This window comes from Trichomycterus rosablanca, chromosome 21, assembly GCF_030014385.1.
Source record: "Trichomycterus rosablanca isolate fTriRos1 chromosome 21, fTriRos1.hap1, whole genome shotgun sequence".
NCBI lineage: Eukaryota > Metazoa > Chordata > Actinopteri > Siluriformes > Trichomycteridae > Trichomycterus > Trichomycterus rosablanca.
The window spans coordinates 15,569,742-15,588,343 of record NC_086008.1 but is presented as its reverse complement, the minus strand read 5'-3'; the positions used below and the strand labels follow the sequence as shown (position 1 = coordinate 15,588,343).

General features: G+C 41.6%; 1 protein-coding gene across 1 annotated transcript in view; it reads left to right on the top strand.

Moving 5' to 3' along the window:
* Positions 1 to 18,122, top strand: part of dnajb5 (DnaJ heat shock protein family (Hsp40) member B5) — a 52,375-nt gene extending 34,253 nt beyond the window's left edge. The window contains exon 4 of the mRNA XM_063018095.1: positions 17,837 to 18,122. Within this exon, the coding sequence (XP_062874165.1) occupies positions 17,837 to 18,070 (234 nt within the window). The 3' untranslated portion in view covers positions 18,071 to 18,122. The remainder of the gene's footprint in view (positions 1 to 17,836) is intronic.
* Positions 18,123 to 18,602: the final 480 nt, after the last annotated feature.

The window sequence follows — 18,602 nt, the reverse complement described above, 5'->3', positions numbered from 1 at the left end:
TCTCAATGTACTTTTCTGCATCGATGCTGCCATCACATGAACTTTGCCAAGGGCACTGACACACCCTCATACCATGACTATGATTTTTGGACTTGGTGCTGATAACATTCTGGATGGTCCTTTTCCTCTTTGGTCCGGAGCACACGGCGTCCATTTATTCCAAAAAAGACCTGGAATGCTGATTCATTTGACCACAATACACATTTCCACTGTGTGATGGTCCATCCTAGATGCCTTCGAGCCCAGAGAAGTCGACGCTACATCTGGACATGGTTAACATAAGGCTTCTTTTTTGCACAGTAAAGTTTTAAGTGGCATTTGTGCATGTAACTCTGTATTGTAGTGCTTGACAAAGCTTTGCCAAAGTAATCCCTCACCCATGTGGTTATATCAGCTATTGTTGAGTGGTGGTTCTTGATGCAGTGCCGTCTGAGGGATGGAAGATCACGGGCGTTCAGCTTAAGCTTACGCGCCTGGCCTTTCACACTGAAATTCCTCCGGATTCCTTGAAGAGGGAGAAATATGCAAATCCCTTCCAATCTTTCTTTGAGGTTCATTGTTTTTAACCATTTCAATAATTTTCTCACACATGTCCTGGATGCTGCTTTTGTACCAAACCATGATTACAATCACCTGTTGACATCACCTGTTTGGAATCACATAAGTATTAAATTTTTTCACCTCATTACTAGCCCTAAATTGCCCCCATCCCAACTTTTGGAATGTGTTGCAGGCCTGAAATGCAGGAATGGATGTTTATTAATAAATTAAATGAAGTTGAGCAGATAAAACATGAACTATCTTGGGTTCAAACTGTAAAAGTAAATGTAAGGAACATTTTTAAATTACAGTACAAACACAAGTAGCTATGCAGTTTGCATCTGGTTGACATCCTTCCAATGCATTGTTCTATTTACCTAGGGTCATATTCAAAGTTGACATTGGCAACTTAAGGTAAGAAAATTATTTGTATTCGAATTTAGGCCCAAGATGCAAGAAAATTAATTTGATGCCTGCAACACACTGTAAGAAAATGACGCGTCACCAATCCTATTAATTACACCCTAGAACTTGGCAACTGAGGATACTAATTGTTCGGGTGGCTCAGTGGGTAGCACTGTCGCCTTACAGCAAGAAGGTCCTGGGTTCGATCCCCAGGTGGGGTGGTCCGGGTCCTTTCTGTGTGGAGTTTGCATGTTCTCCCCGTGTCCGCGTGGGTTTCCTGCGGGTGCTCTGGTTTCCTCCCACAGTCCAAAGACATGCAATTATCCAAGACCTTGTGTAATGAGTGACTACCATTTCTTGTCATGAATGTAACCAAAGTGTAAAACATGACATTAAAATCCTAATAATAAACAAACAAACAAAGAATACTAATTGTTCAATTCAAGTCTTTTTATGATGCACCATATGTTTACAAAACGAGACAGATCTGGGCTGCTGGCAGGCCAGTCAAGCACACACACTTAGTCCACAAAGCCACACTGTTGTAGCGCATGCAGAATGAGGCCTGGCATTGTATTGTTGAAATAACTATGGAACAATGTTACCTTCACATATGCAAGTCCCCCATGCCGAGGGCAGTGTCGCACCCCCATACCATGACAGATCTTGGCTTAATGGACTTTTTTATGTTTGGCACAGAAAACACATTTCTGTTGTTAATGCTGGAAGATAAATGATAGAGGTGGTCATGTGCATGTGTGTAAAGAAATGGCACCGGAGCGCATTATTAAAAGAAGGCATTCTGATGGATTACTTTGACACATACCACCTACACCTTGTTTCTACACTCACTGTCCATTTTATCAGCTCCACTTACCATATAAAAGCACTTTGTAGTTCTACAATTACTGATTGTAGTCCACCTGTTTCTCTACATACTTTTTTAGCCTGCTTTCACCCATGGCCTCAATGGTCAGGACCCCCACAAGACCACCACAGAGCAGGTGGTGGATGATTCTCAGCACCGCATGCAGAGAAACAGATGGACTACAGTCAATAATTGTAGAACTACAAAGTTCTTCTATATGGCAAGTGGAGCTGATAACATCGACAGTGAGTGTAGAAACAAGGAGGTGGTTTTAATGTTATGGCTGATCAGTGTATCTAAACATTCATACAGACCAAGTAGACACATGACTTCAATGGCAAGAGTTTAAGGTGTTGACTTGGCTTCCAAATTTCCCAGAACTCCATCTGATTAAGTATCTATGGGATGTGCAGGATAAACAGGCAACTTAAAGAAGACATTGTAGACACCTGTGGAGTCTATGCCTTGACTGGTTAGAGCTGTTTTGTGGAACAAGGGCAACCTACACAACATAAGGCAGGCGGTTTTTAAGGTTATGGCTAATCTGTGTATAGTGCTAATAATAATAAGCTGACCATAAGCTTCACCTGGCTCTCATATTCTTAACTATTTCATTAGTCATAGGAAATTACGTCTTCGGGTTCATTTAAGGCAGCGCGTTGTATGCAAGCTAATTCAAAGAAACGTCTCCAGGGCCTCCGAGCTAATAGGAACATTGCCTACTTTACCTAAAATAGATTGGCCTGTATTTAGTTTAGTCTTTTGGTCTGTTCTGAACTTCATGACTTCAGAGATAAAGTACATTAAGTACATTTAAGTACATTAAAAAATTTTCAGTTTGTAGATTTTCTACTTTAGGAAAATGTTTAATAACTCTTTGGAGGATGTCTTGGATGTCCTGCTGCTCTCGGTTCTGCTCATTAAATGCCCACATTGAAACTTAATAAGAAATTAGCACAGCTCTAATATCAGAAGGGCAATAAAGTGCTTTGCCATCTGCTGCTGTCTCATGGGCATGCCGGCACGCTGCATTAAAATTGGAGACATGTTCCAGGAACACACTATGTCACACTGAGAATGCATCTTAGTTTAAGAGGGTTATTAGGGGTATGCAAGCTTTGTTTTGAGTAAACCTTGAGTAGCCCCTGGTAACATAATTGAAATGACCATTATATCAAGAGAGGTTTGGGCACATTCTCATTATTTACTATGCAAATTGGAGCTGCTGGTTTTCTAAACCTTGTATCATTCCATTTTATGCCATATAACAGCAAATTGAAAACGGTGTAACATAATACATCTCATACTGGATACCTACTACTATTTCTGAAATAAATGTCAAGTTCTCATGTCATCAGTATTTAACTTAACTGGCTTAGCTCTTGCTTCAAAATTAGCACCGCAAGGCGTTACTAAAGTTTTTTTGCTGATCATATCAGCACATCAGTCAAAAAATGCAAGAACAGGGCTTTTAACAGGGTTGCAGGAACAGGGTATTTGCATAGTTTTTACTATCGTAATCTAAAACATACTTAATTCGTTCATGATGTACTGTTTTTTTGGTGTTTTTTATTACATTTGTCCATTGACATTTGTCAATTTTATTTTAGCATAAGTGACAGTTGACAGTAAGTGTTAGGTGACAGTTTGGGTTTTCTCTCTGTTATTGGCAAAAAAGACCACTGTTGTAGTTTTATAATAGGTGCAATCAAACAAGCTCCTTTGATATGTGAACAAAATCACCAGCTATAGTTAATTTTAATTAACCACTAAATAAATAAATTAAAGGCCATGCCAAGCTACATGCTATTATACTGTAGAACTCAATACATAACTAAAATAATTATCTAATCAGTCACGTGTCAAACTCAAGGTCCGCGGGCCAAATCTGACCCGCCATATTATTTTATGTGGCCCGCGAGAGTTAAAAGATGTATGATTGTTGTGATGGTTCGAGTAGTTACAGAGACGAACTTATAATTTGATGGGACACCTGTGCCTTTAAGTCATGGCAACTAACTTTGACCTTTGTTAAGCCATGTCACTTTTACGTTTTAGCGGCAACAGAACGTGGGGTAGCGTAGTCAGTAGCGTAAACAATAATAAAAAGAAGTTAATTCTCTTGCAATTCAGTACAGCATTGACTGTAAGTAGTAGACATTTATATTCTCAGTTGTTTGTAAATGTTTAGTGAGTATGTTACGGCGTTTCAGTTACAAATTTACAGTAATTCCTTAATTAAATACGGTTTTTACCGTTACTATAGCAATTAGTATTTCTACACAAAATGCTAACTCATTAGCGCTATATTACGCTTAAATTTCATATTGTACTAGATATTGTACAGCTATGTGCGTGTACTGCATTAAGTTTTTTATTGTTTTTATTGTTTGTATTTTGTAGTTTTACTCCATTCTGATGCACACAGTGTACAGTTGGGAAGCAAATAAAACCGACGTAACTGTATTTTGAATGGGGTTGGATGTCTGTCTGTTTGTCTAGCTGAGAAAGGGGGAAAAACTCTTAACAAGGGCAGAACAATTGTCTTAAAATACACACGATTTTGTGACAAATAATCCCAAATTGTACAAGAAGAGAACATTGAAGCAGAAGGAGGTAATTTAATAAAAGATGGGAAAGTGAATAGAAGTTTGTGCTTCAAGAAGAAAAAACGGTACGTCTTCATTTAAATTCCGAGCCATGACAAGGGAACATGTACACTTTTGACTTAAACTGTACATCTTATTCAATGCTGTACGTTTATGGACTGACTACTATTGATTATTATTGATTATTTTTGGCTGTTATGATTCTGCATCTAAAAAACCTAATACCCAGAAAAGAATCTGTAATCTGGTAATTCTCCTAAACCTTAAAATTAACTAACTCATGTAGAGAGAAAGTACTTTTATTGTTTTGGCTGACCAACTTGAGTGTATTTTGTAAAGAGAAATTCCCAGAAAGTTGAGACAAACAAACAAACAAACAAACAAAAAAGAGGTAAGTTCATAAAATTTTCAGATTACATTATCTTAAAACATTCTTCAATAAGATGATGAATTGGTAACAGGTGAGGGAATCATTATTATCATTAAATGAAAGAAGAATCCACCTGTAACGCTATGTGGGCTAGACGGACAGGAGGGGCGGACACAAACGCAGAGATGTGTAAACAACAGATTTAATATAACAAAAGACAGGACTAAACAGACCAACAGGATTAAACAGACTAACAGGACTAAACAGACTGGACAGGACTAAACAGACTAACAGGCTAAACAGACCAACAGGATTAAACAGACTAACAGGACTAAACAGACTGGACAGGACTAAACAGACTAACAGGATTAAACAGACTAACAGGATTAAACAGACTAACAGGACTAAACAGACTGGACAGGACTAAACAGACTAACAGGCTAAACAGACTAACAGGATTAAGGACTAAACAGACTAAACAGAACTAAACAGACTAAACAGGCTAACGGACAGGCTAATACACACAGGCTAACAAACAAGGACTAAGCTAACAGACAGGGGCTGAACAGTGACTAAACTAAACAGGCTAACAAAGCTACACAGGCTAAACAGACTAAACAGGTTAAACAGAGCAGACAGAGCAAACAGGGCAAACAGAGCAAACAGGGCAAACAGAGCAAACAGAGCAAACAGACAGAGTGACCAGGAGCAAACAGACAGAGTGACCAGGAGCAAACAGACAGACAGAGTGACCAGGAGCAAACAGACAGAGTGACCAGGAGCAAACAGACTGAGTTACTCTGAATAATCTCCAACCAGCCTTTCCCTGAGCCTCTCCTAAATAGTAGCAGCTGGGGCTAATTAGCCCCAGCTAACCAATCAGGAGAGGGAGGCTGGCTGGAGACTGGGGAGAGAAGGGCGTGGCACACTGGAGCACAGGATCACCCTGAGGCTCCAAGCGTGACAGTAGGCCCCTCCCTGAAGGCACGACTCCTGGCGTGCCCAAATAAAAAAACCAAAAACAAAAAGGAGGTCCTGGACCCTGAGGGGCATATTTGAAGTAATTTAATATGCCTTGCGGTAGGCATGATAGGAGACCAGAAGCGCTGTCGGGGAGCGCCGACGAGAGTTCAAAAGCGCCGTCGGGGGGCGCCATCGCCGGAACAGAAGTACCATCGGAGGGCGCCAACACAGAAACAGGAGCGCCATCTGGGGGCGTCATCTCGGAAACAGGAGCGCCATCTGGGAGTGCCAACGAGGAAACAGAAGCACCTTCGAAGGACACCAACTCTGGAACAGGAGCGCCATCAGGGGGCGCCAACTCAGGAACAGGAGTGCCGTCGGAGGACACCAACTCAGGAACAGGAGTGCCGTCGGAGGACACCAACTCAGGAACAGAAGTGCCGTCGGAGGACACCAACTCTGGAACAGAAGTGCCGTCGGAGGACACCAACTCTGGAACAGAAGTGCCGTCGGAGGACACCAACTCTGGAACAGAAGTGCCGTCGGAGGACACCAACTCTGGAACAGAAGTGCCGTCGGAGGACACCAACTCAGGAACAGAAGTGCCGTCGGAAGACACCAACTCAGGAACAGAAGTGCCGTCGGAGGACACCAACTCAGGAACAGAAGTGCCGTCGGAGGACACCAACTCAGGAACAGAAGTGCCGACGGAGGACACCAACTCAGGAACAGAAGTGCCGTCGGAGGACACCAACTCAGGAACAGAAGTGCCGTCGGAGGACACCAACTCAGGAACAGAAGTGCCGTCGGAGGACACCAACTCAGGAACAGAAGTGCCGTCGGAGGACACCAACTCAGGAACAGAAGTGCCGTCGGAGGACACCAACTCAGGAACAGAAGTGCCGTCGGAAGACACCAACTCAGGAACAGAAGTGCCGTCGGAGGACACCAACTCAGGAACAGAAGTGCCGTCGGAGGACACCAACTCAGGAACAGAAGTGCCGTCGGAGGACACCAACTCAGGAACAGAAGCGGCATCGGGCTGCGCCAACTCGGGAACAGGAGCGCCATCGGGATGCGCCAACTCGGGAACAGGAGCGCCATCGGGATGCGCCAACTCGGGAACAGGAGCGCCATCGGGATGCGCCAACTCGGGAACAGGAGCGCCATCGGGATGCGCCAACTCGGGAACAGGAGCGCCATCGGGATGCGCCAACTCGGGAACAGGAGCCAGCTGCGTGGAGCCTGGCGAAGAGGTTTCGGGAGTCAGCTGCCGTGAGCCTGGCGAAGAGGCTTCGGGAGTCAGCTGCGGTGAGCCTGGCGAAGAGGCCTCGGGAGTCAGCTGCGATGAGCCTGGCGAAGAGGCTTCGGGAGTCAGCTGCGGTGAGCCTGGCGAAGAGGCTTCGGGAGTCAGCTGCGGTGAGCCTGGCGAAGAGGCTTCGGGAGTCAGCTGCGGTGAGCCTGGCGAAGAGGCTTCGGGAGTCAGCTGCGAAAATCCTTGAGAAACTCCTTGAAACAGCTGTGAGGACCCTGAAGAGGCGTCCGAAGTCACTAGCGAAAACACTGGAAAAACGTCATTCAGCTGCGAGGACCCTGGAGAGGCGTCCAAAGTCAGCTGCAAAAACACTGGAGAAACGTCACTCAGCTGAGAAAACACTGGAGAGGCGTCCGAAATCAGCTGCTTGGACCCTGAATATGCGTCAAAAGCCAGCTGTTTGGACCCTGGAGAAACTGGACTCAGCTGCGAAAACACTGGAGAGGCATCCGAAATCAGCTGCTTGGACCCTGGATATGCGTCAAAAGTCAGCTGTTTGGACCCTGGAGAAACTGAACTCAGCTGAACCTGAGTACACGGGACTGGAGCCGGCAAACAAACAGAGAGACCCTCGGAGCCCTTGGGGTCGAAACAGGAAATAGGACCTAAATAATTTTGGCTGGCTCCTAACATGGACTTGGGACAGTCACGAGCTTTATAAGCGGGCACTGGCTCCTGGACCACATCCGCAGTGGGCACTGGGGAAAACTTAACCTCCCCAGTGGGCACTGGATGCCAGGTATAAGCTGCAGTGGGCACTTTGCTACATGTAGCGCCTCCAATGGGCTTGGGAGGTTGGGAAAACGTCCCAACACCAGACCCGTAAGGGTTTTTTCCTGGGAATTGAGCTCGCATGAGGCCCTCAAACACCTTAACCGATTTCAGCTCAGCTCCCCTGTCAGACCAAAGCTGCCTAGCCCATTCACGAGCAGCACCCCTCAGTCTTGACATCATGAACAGAACCTTGTCTGTTTCAGCTGGCTGGGGGTCCAGAAGGTTCTGCAGGTAGAGCTGGCTCTGAAGAAGGAAGCCTCCGACAAATGAGTCGCTTCCATCATATGGAGTTGGCCTACTAAGCGGGAAGGTCTGAGGGAACCCCATGGAGTCAAAATCAGGGAACACCTGAACAAAAGACATCTCGCTGTGTCCTATATTTGGGAGATTATTCTGTAACGGTTTGTGGGCTAGACGGACAGGAGGGGCGGACACAAACGCAGAGATGTGTAAACAACAGATTTAATATAACAAAAGACAGGACTAAACAGACCAACAGGATTAAACAGACTAACAGGACTAAACAGACTGGACAGGACTAAACAGACTAACAGGACTAAACAGACTGGACAGGACTAAACAGACTAACAGGCTAAACAGACTAACAGGATTAAGGACTAAACAGACTAAACAGAACTAAACAGACTAAACAGGCTAACGGACAGGCTAATACACACAGGCTAACAAACAAGGACTAAGCTAACAGACAGGGGCTGAACAGTGACTAAACTAAACAGGCTAACAAAGCTACACAGGCTAAACAGACTAAACAGGTTAAACAGAGCAGACAGAGCAAACAGGGCAAACAGAGCAAACAGGGCAAACAGAGCAAACAGAGCAAACAGACAGAGTGACCAGGAGCAAACAGACAGAGTGACCAGGAGCAAACAGACAGACAGACAGACAGACAGAGTGACCAGGAGCAGACAGACAGAGTGACCAGGAGCAGACAGACAGAGTGACCAGGAGCAGACAGACTGAGTTACTCTGAATAATCTCCAACCAGCCTTTCCCTGAGCCTCTCCTAAATAGTAGCAGCTGGGGCTAATTAGCCCCAGCTAACCAATCAGGAGAGGGAGGCTGGCTGGAGACTGGGGAGAGAAGGGCGTGGCACACTGGAGCACAGGATCACCCTGAGGCTCCAAGCGTGACACCACCAAGAGCTCAGTCTTTGAAAGCAAAGACTGGTTGTGGCTTATGACTCTGTGTCAAACTTCTTAAGAGATTTGTCAGTCAGTTTGAAAAGAACTTTTCTCAATGCAAGATTACAAATAATTTAGGATTTTTGCCATCTACTGTACATTATATGGTAAAAAGATTTAGAGAATCTGGAGGTCGGCATTGTAGGGCAAGGCCGGAAACCACTGTTAAATGTGCATGATTTTTGAGCCCTCCATTGGCATTGCATGCCTCTGTGTTAAAAATAATTAAAAATTATTATTGCATCAAAAATACAATCTGAAACGCTATTACGTAAAAAGAAAGTTGTTAATCAATTCTATGCAGAAATATCACAGTTCTCTGGGCTTGAGGTCATCTTAGTTCCACTGAAAGACAGTGGAAACCTGCTGTGGTCAGTTGAGTTTATGTTTTAGCTTATTATTTTGAAAACTACAAGTTCTTTGGGTCATCCAGATTGTAATCAGGGACAGGTGCAACATCTGTCATGTTATGGGGTGCATCAGTGTCCACAGCATTAATGACTTGCATACTTGTGAAGGTACGATTGACATGGAGGCATATGTTGGGATATGTTTAAAGAGACATTTGATCTGTCTGGAAAGCAAGTGAGCTCTCTACATTGCATTTTACATCATCCTAAGCGTTCTCCTAATTTCTTAGATACCTTAAAATGCTTCCCACTGAGGTGCCTTATTCTGAGTTGAATTCTGATGTAGCATTCCATTCTTCCTTAGTGGTGAAGGCATTCAGTGTGGCACAACTATAGGTGTACAAGTGTACTTTGTTTACAAATTTGGGCTTGTCAGTGACAATTGAGCCGTTTTCGGTACACGGAAGAAGATGTTAGTTGGCATGCTAGTGAGTTGTGTCGTCTCAGCCCATTGGTTTAAAAGGCCTGAGGCTAGCTGTGTTAGCTTAGTAAGTGCCCTATATGTTTAATGTCTAATTAGAATCCTCTCTACTTAGGCAGCTGCAAAGCAGCTCACTAGGTTTTCAGACAGCCCATTGTGAGAGCTGCCGTTTAAGGAGACATCCTTTCCCGGTAATTAAGTGGTTATTTTACATTTAGATATTTTATTTTAAGGTCTTATTCTACATGAGTAAAGTGGAAGACTTGCATCATCAATTGCATTTGCAAAACGGCAACAATTAGTATCCTTGTTTGCAAAAGGTAAAAAGTGTAATTAATAATACAGTAGTAAACTTTTGGGGTGTGTTGCAGGCAGCATATTCTACATTTGTTTATATTTACAAAACACAAGTTGGTCAGTGAAAACCCTGAAAATCTTAAAAAGAATTTCAAGAAAATCAACAAATCACAGATTGTTTGTTAAGCTTTTTACGAAATGTCCCATCTTTCTTGGAAAATACTGTTTGTAAGTTGATTTATTTGATCAACTACCCCTAATTGCTGTTCAGCACTGTATGGAAAAATCACTCCACAGACATTATTCCACATTAAGGCTGACGAGGTTAAATGTTTGTGTGAGTCGGCCTGGTCCGCTTTCCATGAATCCTCTTGCTTGCCTCAGTGCTTAAAAAAAGGGTTGATGTCATTGCTAAACTATTACTTTTTCTCTTGGGTCAGCTGTTCACTATCTCCACATTTGTTTCATGCTCTGTTTGCTTTATGGCAAGAAAACTAAATATGTTTTCTATAAAATATAGATATGAATTAATATTTATTTGTTCAAAATTGTGTTTTTGTGTATTTGAGCTTCTGCACAAATGAAAAGAGTTGGGGTTTATGTTTGATAAAATGTGCTATAAATTGCATTTTGGAACAAGATGTTTTATTTTAATTTCTATTTTTAGGGGAAGAATGTATTCTTTGGTTAAGAACATTTATATCTATATACATTTTTATGATGGATAGATGGATGGATCACTTATACCGTTGAGGCATAACATCATGACCACTGACAGGTGAAGTAAATAACAGTGATTATCTCTTCATCACGGCACCTGTTAGTGGGTGGGGGATATATTAGTCAAGTCAAGTCAACTATTTATATAGCACTTTTTACAACAGACATTGTCTCAAAGCAACTTTACAAAATCCAGGACCAACAGATACAAAAACCCCTGATGAGCAAGCCGAGGGCGACTGTGGCAAGGAAAAACTCCCTGAAAATTACAGGAAGAAACCTTGAGAGGAACCAGACTCAGCAGGGCCCATCCTTCTTGGGTGGCCTGGAGGATACTTTAAATAAGTAGGATTTACACAAATCATACAAACACAGAATTAAATGAACTAAAAGTTATAACTGGCAATAAATAAATAAATAAATAATAATAGAGTTGTTATTCGGTCTAGTCTTCAATAAAGTCCGTAGTGAGTTCTTGTCATTCTTGGTGCAATTACTCCAGTCCGTCACAACCGGCAGGAGCAGCATCATTGTCACGGCAGTCTCGACTTCAATCCTTAACCTCGGCGGGTAAACAGGTTGCCATCAGAATGCCCTTGGGGTAAAACAACAGAGAATGTAGTTATAATGTACAATGCTAGTTGAGTAAAACAGTTTTACAGAGAGTTTTAGACTCCGGCAGCCCTAATTATTACAACATAACTAAAAGGGAGAGCGAGCAGGTAACAAGGTCATGAAGGCTTTCAGCGCCCACCTCACCACCATCATCAAACCTGAGTGATCGGATAAGAGAGGCAGAACGACAGCAACCCAACATCCCTGATCAGCACAAGTTTCTATGACCAAGAACCCCCAAGCTCTGCGCCTTTGTCTATACTAATCAAAAGCCTGAGAAAATAAATATGTTTTCAGTCTAGACTTAAACATTGAGACTGTGTCCGAATCCCGAATAGAGGCAGGAACATTATTCCAAAGTTGTGGAGCTTTGTAAGAAAATGCTCTTCCTTCAGCCGTGATCTTTTTAATTCTTGGAACTATAAGTAACCCTGCATCTTGTGAGCGAAGTGGACGCGCTGGGTTGTAGTGATTAATAAGTTCACTCAGATCACTCACTGTGGAGCCAGACCATGTAGCGCTTTATAGGTTAGTAAAAGTATTTTGTAATCAATGCGGAATTTAACTGGCAGCCAGTGTAGAGATGATAGAACAGGAGCAATATGATCAAACTTTCTAGTTCTAGTTAGCACTCTAGCTGCTGCATTTTGAACTAACTGGAGTTTGTGTATGGATCTACCAGAGCATCCAGTTAGAAGAGCATTACAATAATCTAACCGAGAAGTTATAAACGCATGAATCAGTTTTTCGGCGTCATTAACAGATAGTATATTTCTTATTTTAGAAATATTACGCAAATGATAGAAAGCAACTCTAGTAATATTATTGACGTGTGTATCAAAGGAAAGATCTGAATCTAGTGTGACACCCAAGTTTTTTACATCTGGGCTGGGAGTAACAGAGAAAGTGTTTAGGTTCAGCAACAGGTTAGACAACTTGTCTAACCTGTTGGCAGCTTTAGAGCCAACAAGTAAAACCTCTGTTTTATCTGAATTAAGTAAAAGAAAATTACATGACATCCAGTTTTTTATGTCGTTTACACAATCTTCTATCTTACTGATTGTGTCAGTATCATTTGGTTCGGCTGATATATACAGCTGTGTGGCATAGCAGTGAAAATGTATGCCATGTTTATGAATAATTTCTCTTAGTGGAAGCATATAGAGTGTAAATAATAGCGGTCCCAGTACCGACCCCTGTGGAACACCACACTTTACTTTTGTAGTTTCCGAGCATTTGTTATTTACATAAACAAATTGAGAGCGGTCAGTCAAATATGATTTGAACCAAGAGAGTGCGAGATCTAATAGAACAAGAAAAGAGTTGTTAACTTGTTAACTATTCTAATTAATGTTTCGGTACTATGGTTGGGTCTAAATCCAGATTGAAATTTTTCATGAATACAATTTTCATACAAATAAGAACATAACTGTTTGGAATCAGGGGTTTAATAACAGCATTTTTAAACAATTTAGGTACATACCCAAGGCTAAGGGATGCATTGATTAATGTAAGCAGGGGCTCTACAATGGCTGGGATTAAATCTTTAAGTAAACGAGTTGGAACAGTTAGGCAGCAAGTGAACATTTTATCCTTAAAGTTGATGTGTCAGAAGCAGGATAAATGGTCAAGCGTAAGGATTTGAGCAAGTTTGACAAGGGCCATATTGTGATGGCTAGACGACTGGGTCAGAGCATCTCCAAAACTGCAGCTCTTGTGGGGTGTTCCCGGTCTGTGGTGGTCAGTATCTATATCAGTCTTGGTCACAAAACAACATGTCGACAGTTTGTGGGCTCACCCTTCTCAGAACACTGTTGCTGGGTAGTCACCACTGCTGCCGGTGAGCACCTCTTGCTATTTTGGAGATGAACCAGTGATCTGGCTAAAACGCTTAGCAAAATCACTTAGGTCTTTATGTATGCTCATATCAGCTGCATTTAACATGTGTACCATGAGTAACTCCATTACGTGCAGTTGTTAAGAAATAGGCATTGCCATGCACATTGTTGGGGGAGGTTGTAATGTTTTGGCTAATTGGTGTACAAACCCCATTTATGGAAACCAACGTTTGTGGCCTTCCAACTTAAAGATGACATTGCATAGGAAACCATCATGCTACTTGATAAATATAGCCACATGAGCTTGTGAGTACTTTGGAAAACTGTTATCACTTAAGTCTGCTTCATCAAGAAATGCAACCTAGAACTCTGTTACACAAAGAGAATGCCATACATCAATTATATGCAGTCATGTTATCTGGGCTCATGGAGATGGACTGAAAATAGAGTCAAAACAGGTGCTGTATTCAGGTGGCGCAGCGACAAAATATGCTAGCACAGTGGTCCCCAACCACTGGTCATTTATTACCGGGCTGCACAGAAAGAATAAATAATTAGAGATCACTACATCAGCAATTAAACTACTTTTACGGGTGTTATTGTTTCTAATCACCCCTAGGTGAGAGCAGCGTCTCGTTGCAGCGAAAAAAGCTCATTTGTGAGTAGTATTGTTATTCTATTTTTTTTAATTCATTTTCTCCCCATTTTCCTCCTGATTTAGCGCACTCAATTTTTTGTCTTCTGCTGCTGAGAGATTTCATTCAAGGAGAGCACGTCGCTGTACATGCCTCTTCCGACATGTGTACAGCCCTCCTCTTCTTGCTCATGCTTTCTGCACAGGCGTCTCTTCCGCCAATCATGGTCCTTACACAGCGTATGAAGACCCACCCACCGACACATAGTCAGGCCCCCACCCTGCAGATACGGTGGCCAATTAGTATCTGCTGCAGGCACTGCCAATCATGCCCGCCAGATGGCGCCCATCCGACCGTTGGCAACACCGAGTTTTGAACCGGGGGTGCTGGTGTGCTAGCGGAATATCCCGCTGCACCACCTGGGCGCCAAGCTTGTTATTCTATTTTAAATGACTCAGACTCTAGCCTAAAGACTCGTGACTTGACTCAAACTCGTATTTTGTGACTTGTGAACATCTCTGCTTTCCGGTCATTTAATCAGTTAATCAATAACATCTCTACATTGGGTGCATCCCTTATATTTATTGTAGTTTTTCAGCAAGACAATGTCAAGTCACATTCTATGTGCATCAGAGAAATTAGATAGAAAAGAAATCAAGCAGAAATGAAAAATGGTTGTCACAATATGGCAAGCTGCTCAGAGCGCCTGTGAAACCCAGTTCTTAGAAAAAGAGAAAAGAAAGGAAACAGCAACACACAAGCAACATCCAACCCCACCAACTGGTGCAGCCAATGCCCAGTGTGGGTTCAAACGTAGGGCTCCCTCCAGAAATAAACTGTCACACCATTTCTGGGGCAGCGCACAACACCTGCTGAGTTCCCTGAAAGAGAAAAAAAGAGTACCGTCCTCATACACCAGCAGAAAACCAGACTGAGCCGCATCATGGTTCCAAAAGGAAATCAGGTTTCCAACATAGAACTACGAGGAGGAAATTATTGGTCAACAAGACACATCAATCATTTGTGCCATCAATTATCTTCATGCGCGTCTGCCAGCCAAACAGGGGATATTAAAGTCTGTTAAATGGCAGTTAATGTAAAAACATAGATCAAGATGAATCTTTTCAGATTTATTTCCACCTTTAATGGAACAATAATCTTGTTTAGAGGAGAACGGTAAGAATAGAAAACTAAAACAAGTTGGTTGCATAAGTGAAAACACCCTCTTGGGGGTGTGGCTATTTTCAGAATAAACCAATCACATTCAAACTGTCAGTAGTCAGCAGAGCCGTAGAGAGAGAGAGTTGCGACACTCCTTGATCTCGCCGCCACGCGGTCACGTGGTTCATGTAACCCTCCAATAGTTCCAAACAAACCCGGCTCTGTCATGTTGTCATTTGGGACAGGCAGCAGTGAATGAAATATTAAACGCTAAATAATAAACATTTGTACAATTTCTGGGTATTTTCAACTGCCTTTACATTTACTGCATCTGCTTTAATGTCAGTTTGGTATATGAAGTGGAAGATTGATGTTTATAATGACTTGTTAATAGGTCGTTCTTGTTAACACACAGTGCATTATATTAGCATACATTACATAATGTGATATCATTAAGTAGTAGAGACAATATACAGTACAGAGATTAAAGAGTTTTTTGTTTTGTTTTTTTGCATAAACTAATCTCCCTTCACTTTCCTGAGGATTCATAATAATAATCATTTTGGCTAAACACTAAGCCATGTGGCTGGATTAATAAGGTTTACCTGCACTGAATGAACAGATTCATAAACACACTACCGTACCTTTAACATTATAGTGCAGGTACATGACATAGCATTAATTCATGTCTTATTTCATGAGTGATTAATAATTGATTCCTACATGTAATACATTAATGAATTCATTATGAATATGCACAAGTTCATTTTGTCTAATGTAAGTGGTGGACAAGGTACACAATCCATATAGTTGAGTTAAATTAGAGATAGCCAAGGTAAAATATTACTCCAGTAAAAGTAGTAGTAAAAGTAAAAATACTCTTTACTAGAGATGCACCGATTGGGGTTTTTGACGCCGATTTTGATCTCTGATTTCTTTTCAGGGCGATCAGCCGATAGCCGATGCCGAATGGGGGTGGGGGGGCAACATGCAATTTTTGGCACAAAATTAGCAGTAAATGAACAAAGTAAATTAAACAAATACAGCCAATACAGCAATGATTAGATTTAGACCAGGGGTTTTCAACCTGTGGGGCACGAGTGCCTGACCAGGGGGCGTGGCGGCATTGCGAGATTTTTTTTACTTCTGAAACTAAAGCAATTCATTTTTCACCCACGGGAGACATATCTTGTTACTCTAACTGACCACGGTACAGTTCAGTCTGAAAAAACCTTAAAAATAGGACGAACAGTGAAGATAAACCGGTGACATGCATCGACGTGTGTCTTTAAGAGAGAAGCTCTGTTCACAGTATCGATAAGTGATTCAGGAGTCGATTCATTTTAAGTTTCTTTTCTCATTTATCTCTCCGTGTTTACTGTTATTAATTAATGTCGTAGTTTTAAATAAACACCAGCTACTACAGAACATTTTGTGTGACTCTCTTACATTAAAAAGCTTAATTAAACTGCTATTACCACAGATCTGTAACCGAGTCAGACTTGTTCCGTCTGTGGAGCTAAAAGTTTTCTGTCAGTCAGAGCAGATGATCCTGAACTATGTATGATGCCCAACGTTAATTATGTTATTTTAGGTCGTGACGAGCTTTCACGATGGTTTCTGTACGATGGTTGACGAATGGTGATGTAATGGTTGGTGCTTTGTAGCTCAAAGTCTGGATCAATCCACTGAGCTGTTAAGCTTAATATGGTCTTTATATATCACACGATCGGATCGGCTAAATTTGGGAAATATATAGCCGATAGCATATTTTGATTAAAAATCGGCCGCTATCAATTTATAGCCGATTGATTCTTCCATCTCTACTCTTTACCTCCACTTGAGTAAAAGTACTAAAGTATTTACCTTCAAATGTACTTTATTATGAAAGTAAAAGTAGCATGATTTATTATGGCTCTTATGTTTTATTATTATTTCTGTAACAAGACTTGATTAATCAACTCATTTTAGGTAAAAAGACTCGCTAGTGTCATTAATTTAGCTTAACTGACTAAGCTTAATTGGGTTATACCTATTAATTAAGATAAACATGTAACATTTAGTGTTGAGCAAATGCTAAACAGTAACAGGATTAAGTATATTAATGACATCAAATTCATAATTTTTTTTAAAACAAAGCAACATACAGCTGAAAATGCTTGCTAAGTAGTGGAAATGAATGGGGCTCTATGAATGGGGATGTTTGGAACTTTTCAGAGCTCCACAACCCGGAAGGTGTGCAAAAAAATGTCCCGCCCCCGTTACAACGGTTCCTTATGGGAGTGTCACCACTCTGTTCTCTCTACCGCTCTGGTAGTCAGTAACCACCTGTCATTAATTAAAATGACTCTGGTTAACCCCATTTGAAGTTCAGCTCTTCTAGTAGGATTTTCCTGACATTTATTTGTTGCATCGTATAGCAAAAGGCATGGTCCACAAAGCGCTTACAAATGATCAATTTTAAAAGGTATCAGTCAGGAGAAGGGTACAAAAAATTCCAAGGCATTACATATACCATGGAAAACAGTAAATGTGGCCATCAACATCACCAAAAATTGACATCACTAAAAACCAAAAAATCTGTGTTATTCACTTCACGTGTCAGTGGTCATAATGTTATGCCTGGTCGGTGTATATTTCTGTTGTTCTAATAACAATTTTCTAACAATACTTATTTGTATCTCTTTTCCCAGGCGCTGTGTGGTTGCACAGTAACCATTCCCACCATAGACAACAAGGTTATCTCACTGCCCTGCAATGACATAATTAAACCAGGCGTCATCAAGAGACTAAAGGGTGAGGGTTTACCGCTCCCTAAGAATCCATCGCAGCGTGGAGACATGATAGTGGAATTTCAGGTGCGCTTTCCAGACAGGATACCTCCTCAATCCAAAGAGATCATCAAGCAGCACTTACCCCAGTCTTAAAATATCAGTGAAGGTACCTTTTTGTTTTTAATGTTTTTTATTTTTTCAAAAACTTGATGTGCAAAAAGAAATCAAATACGTTTGTTACAGTTGTTTTGATAATGTATTGTTTGCCCATTTGTGAACAGGTTGGGATTTTTGAACCAGTTTGCTATCTTAAAAACCTTTCATACATTTTTTGTAAATTGTCTTAATATCCCAAACATTTTTACTCAACTATTTAAAGGCTAAAGGAGAAAATAAAATAATAAAGGATACATATACACTGATCAGCCATAACATTAAAACCACCTCCTTGTTTCTACACTCACTGTCTATTTTATCAGCTCCACTTACCATATAGAAGCACTTTGTAGTTCTACAATTACTGACTGTAGTCCATCTGTTTCTCTACATACCTTTTTATCCTGCTTTCACCCTGTTCTTCAATGGTCAGGTATTATTTAGGTGGTGGGTCATTCTCAGCACTGCAGTGACAATGATATGGTGGTGGTATGTTAGGTGTGTTGTGCTGGTATGAGTGGATCAGACA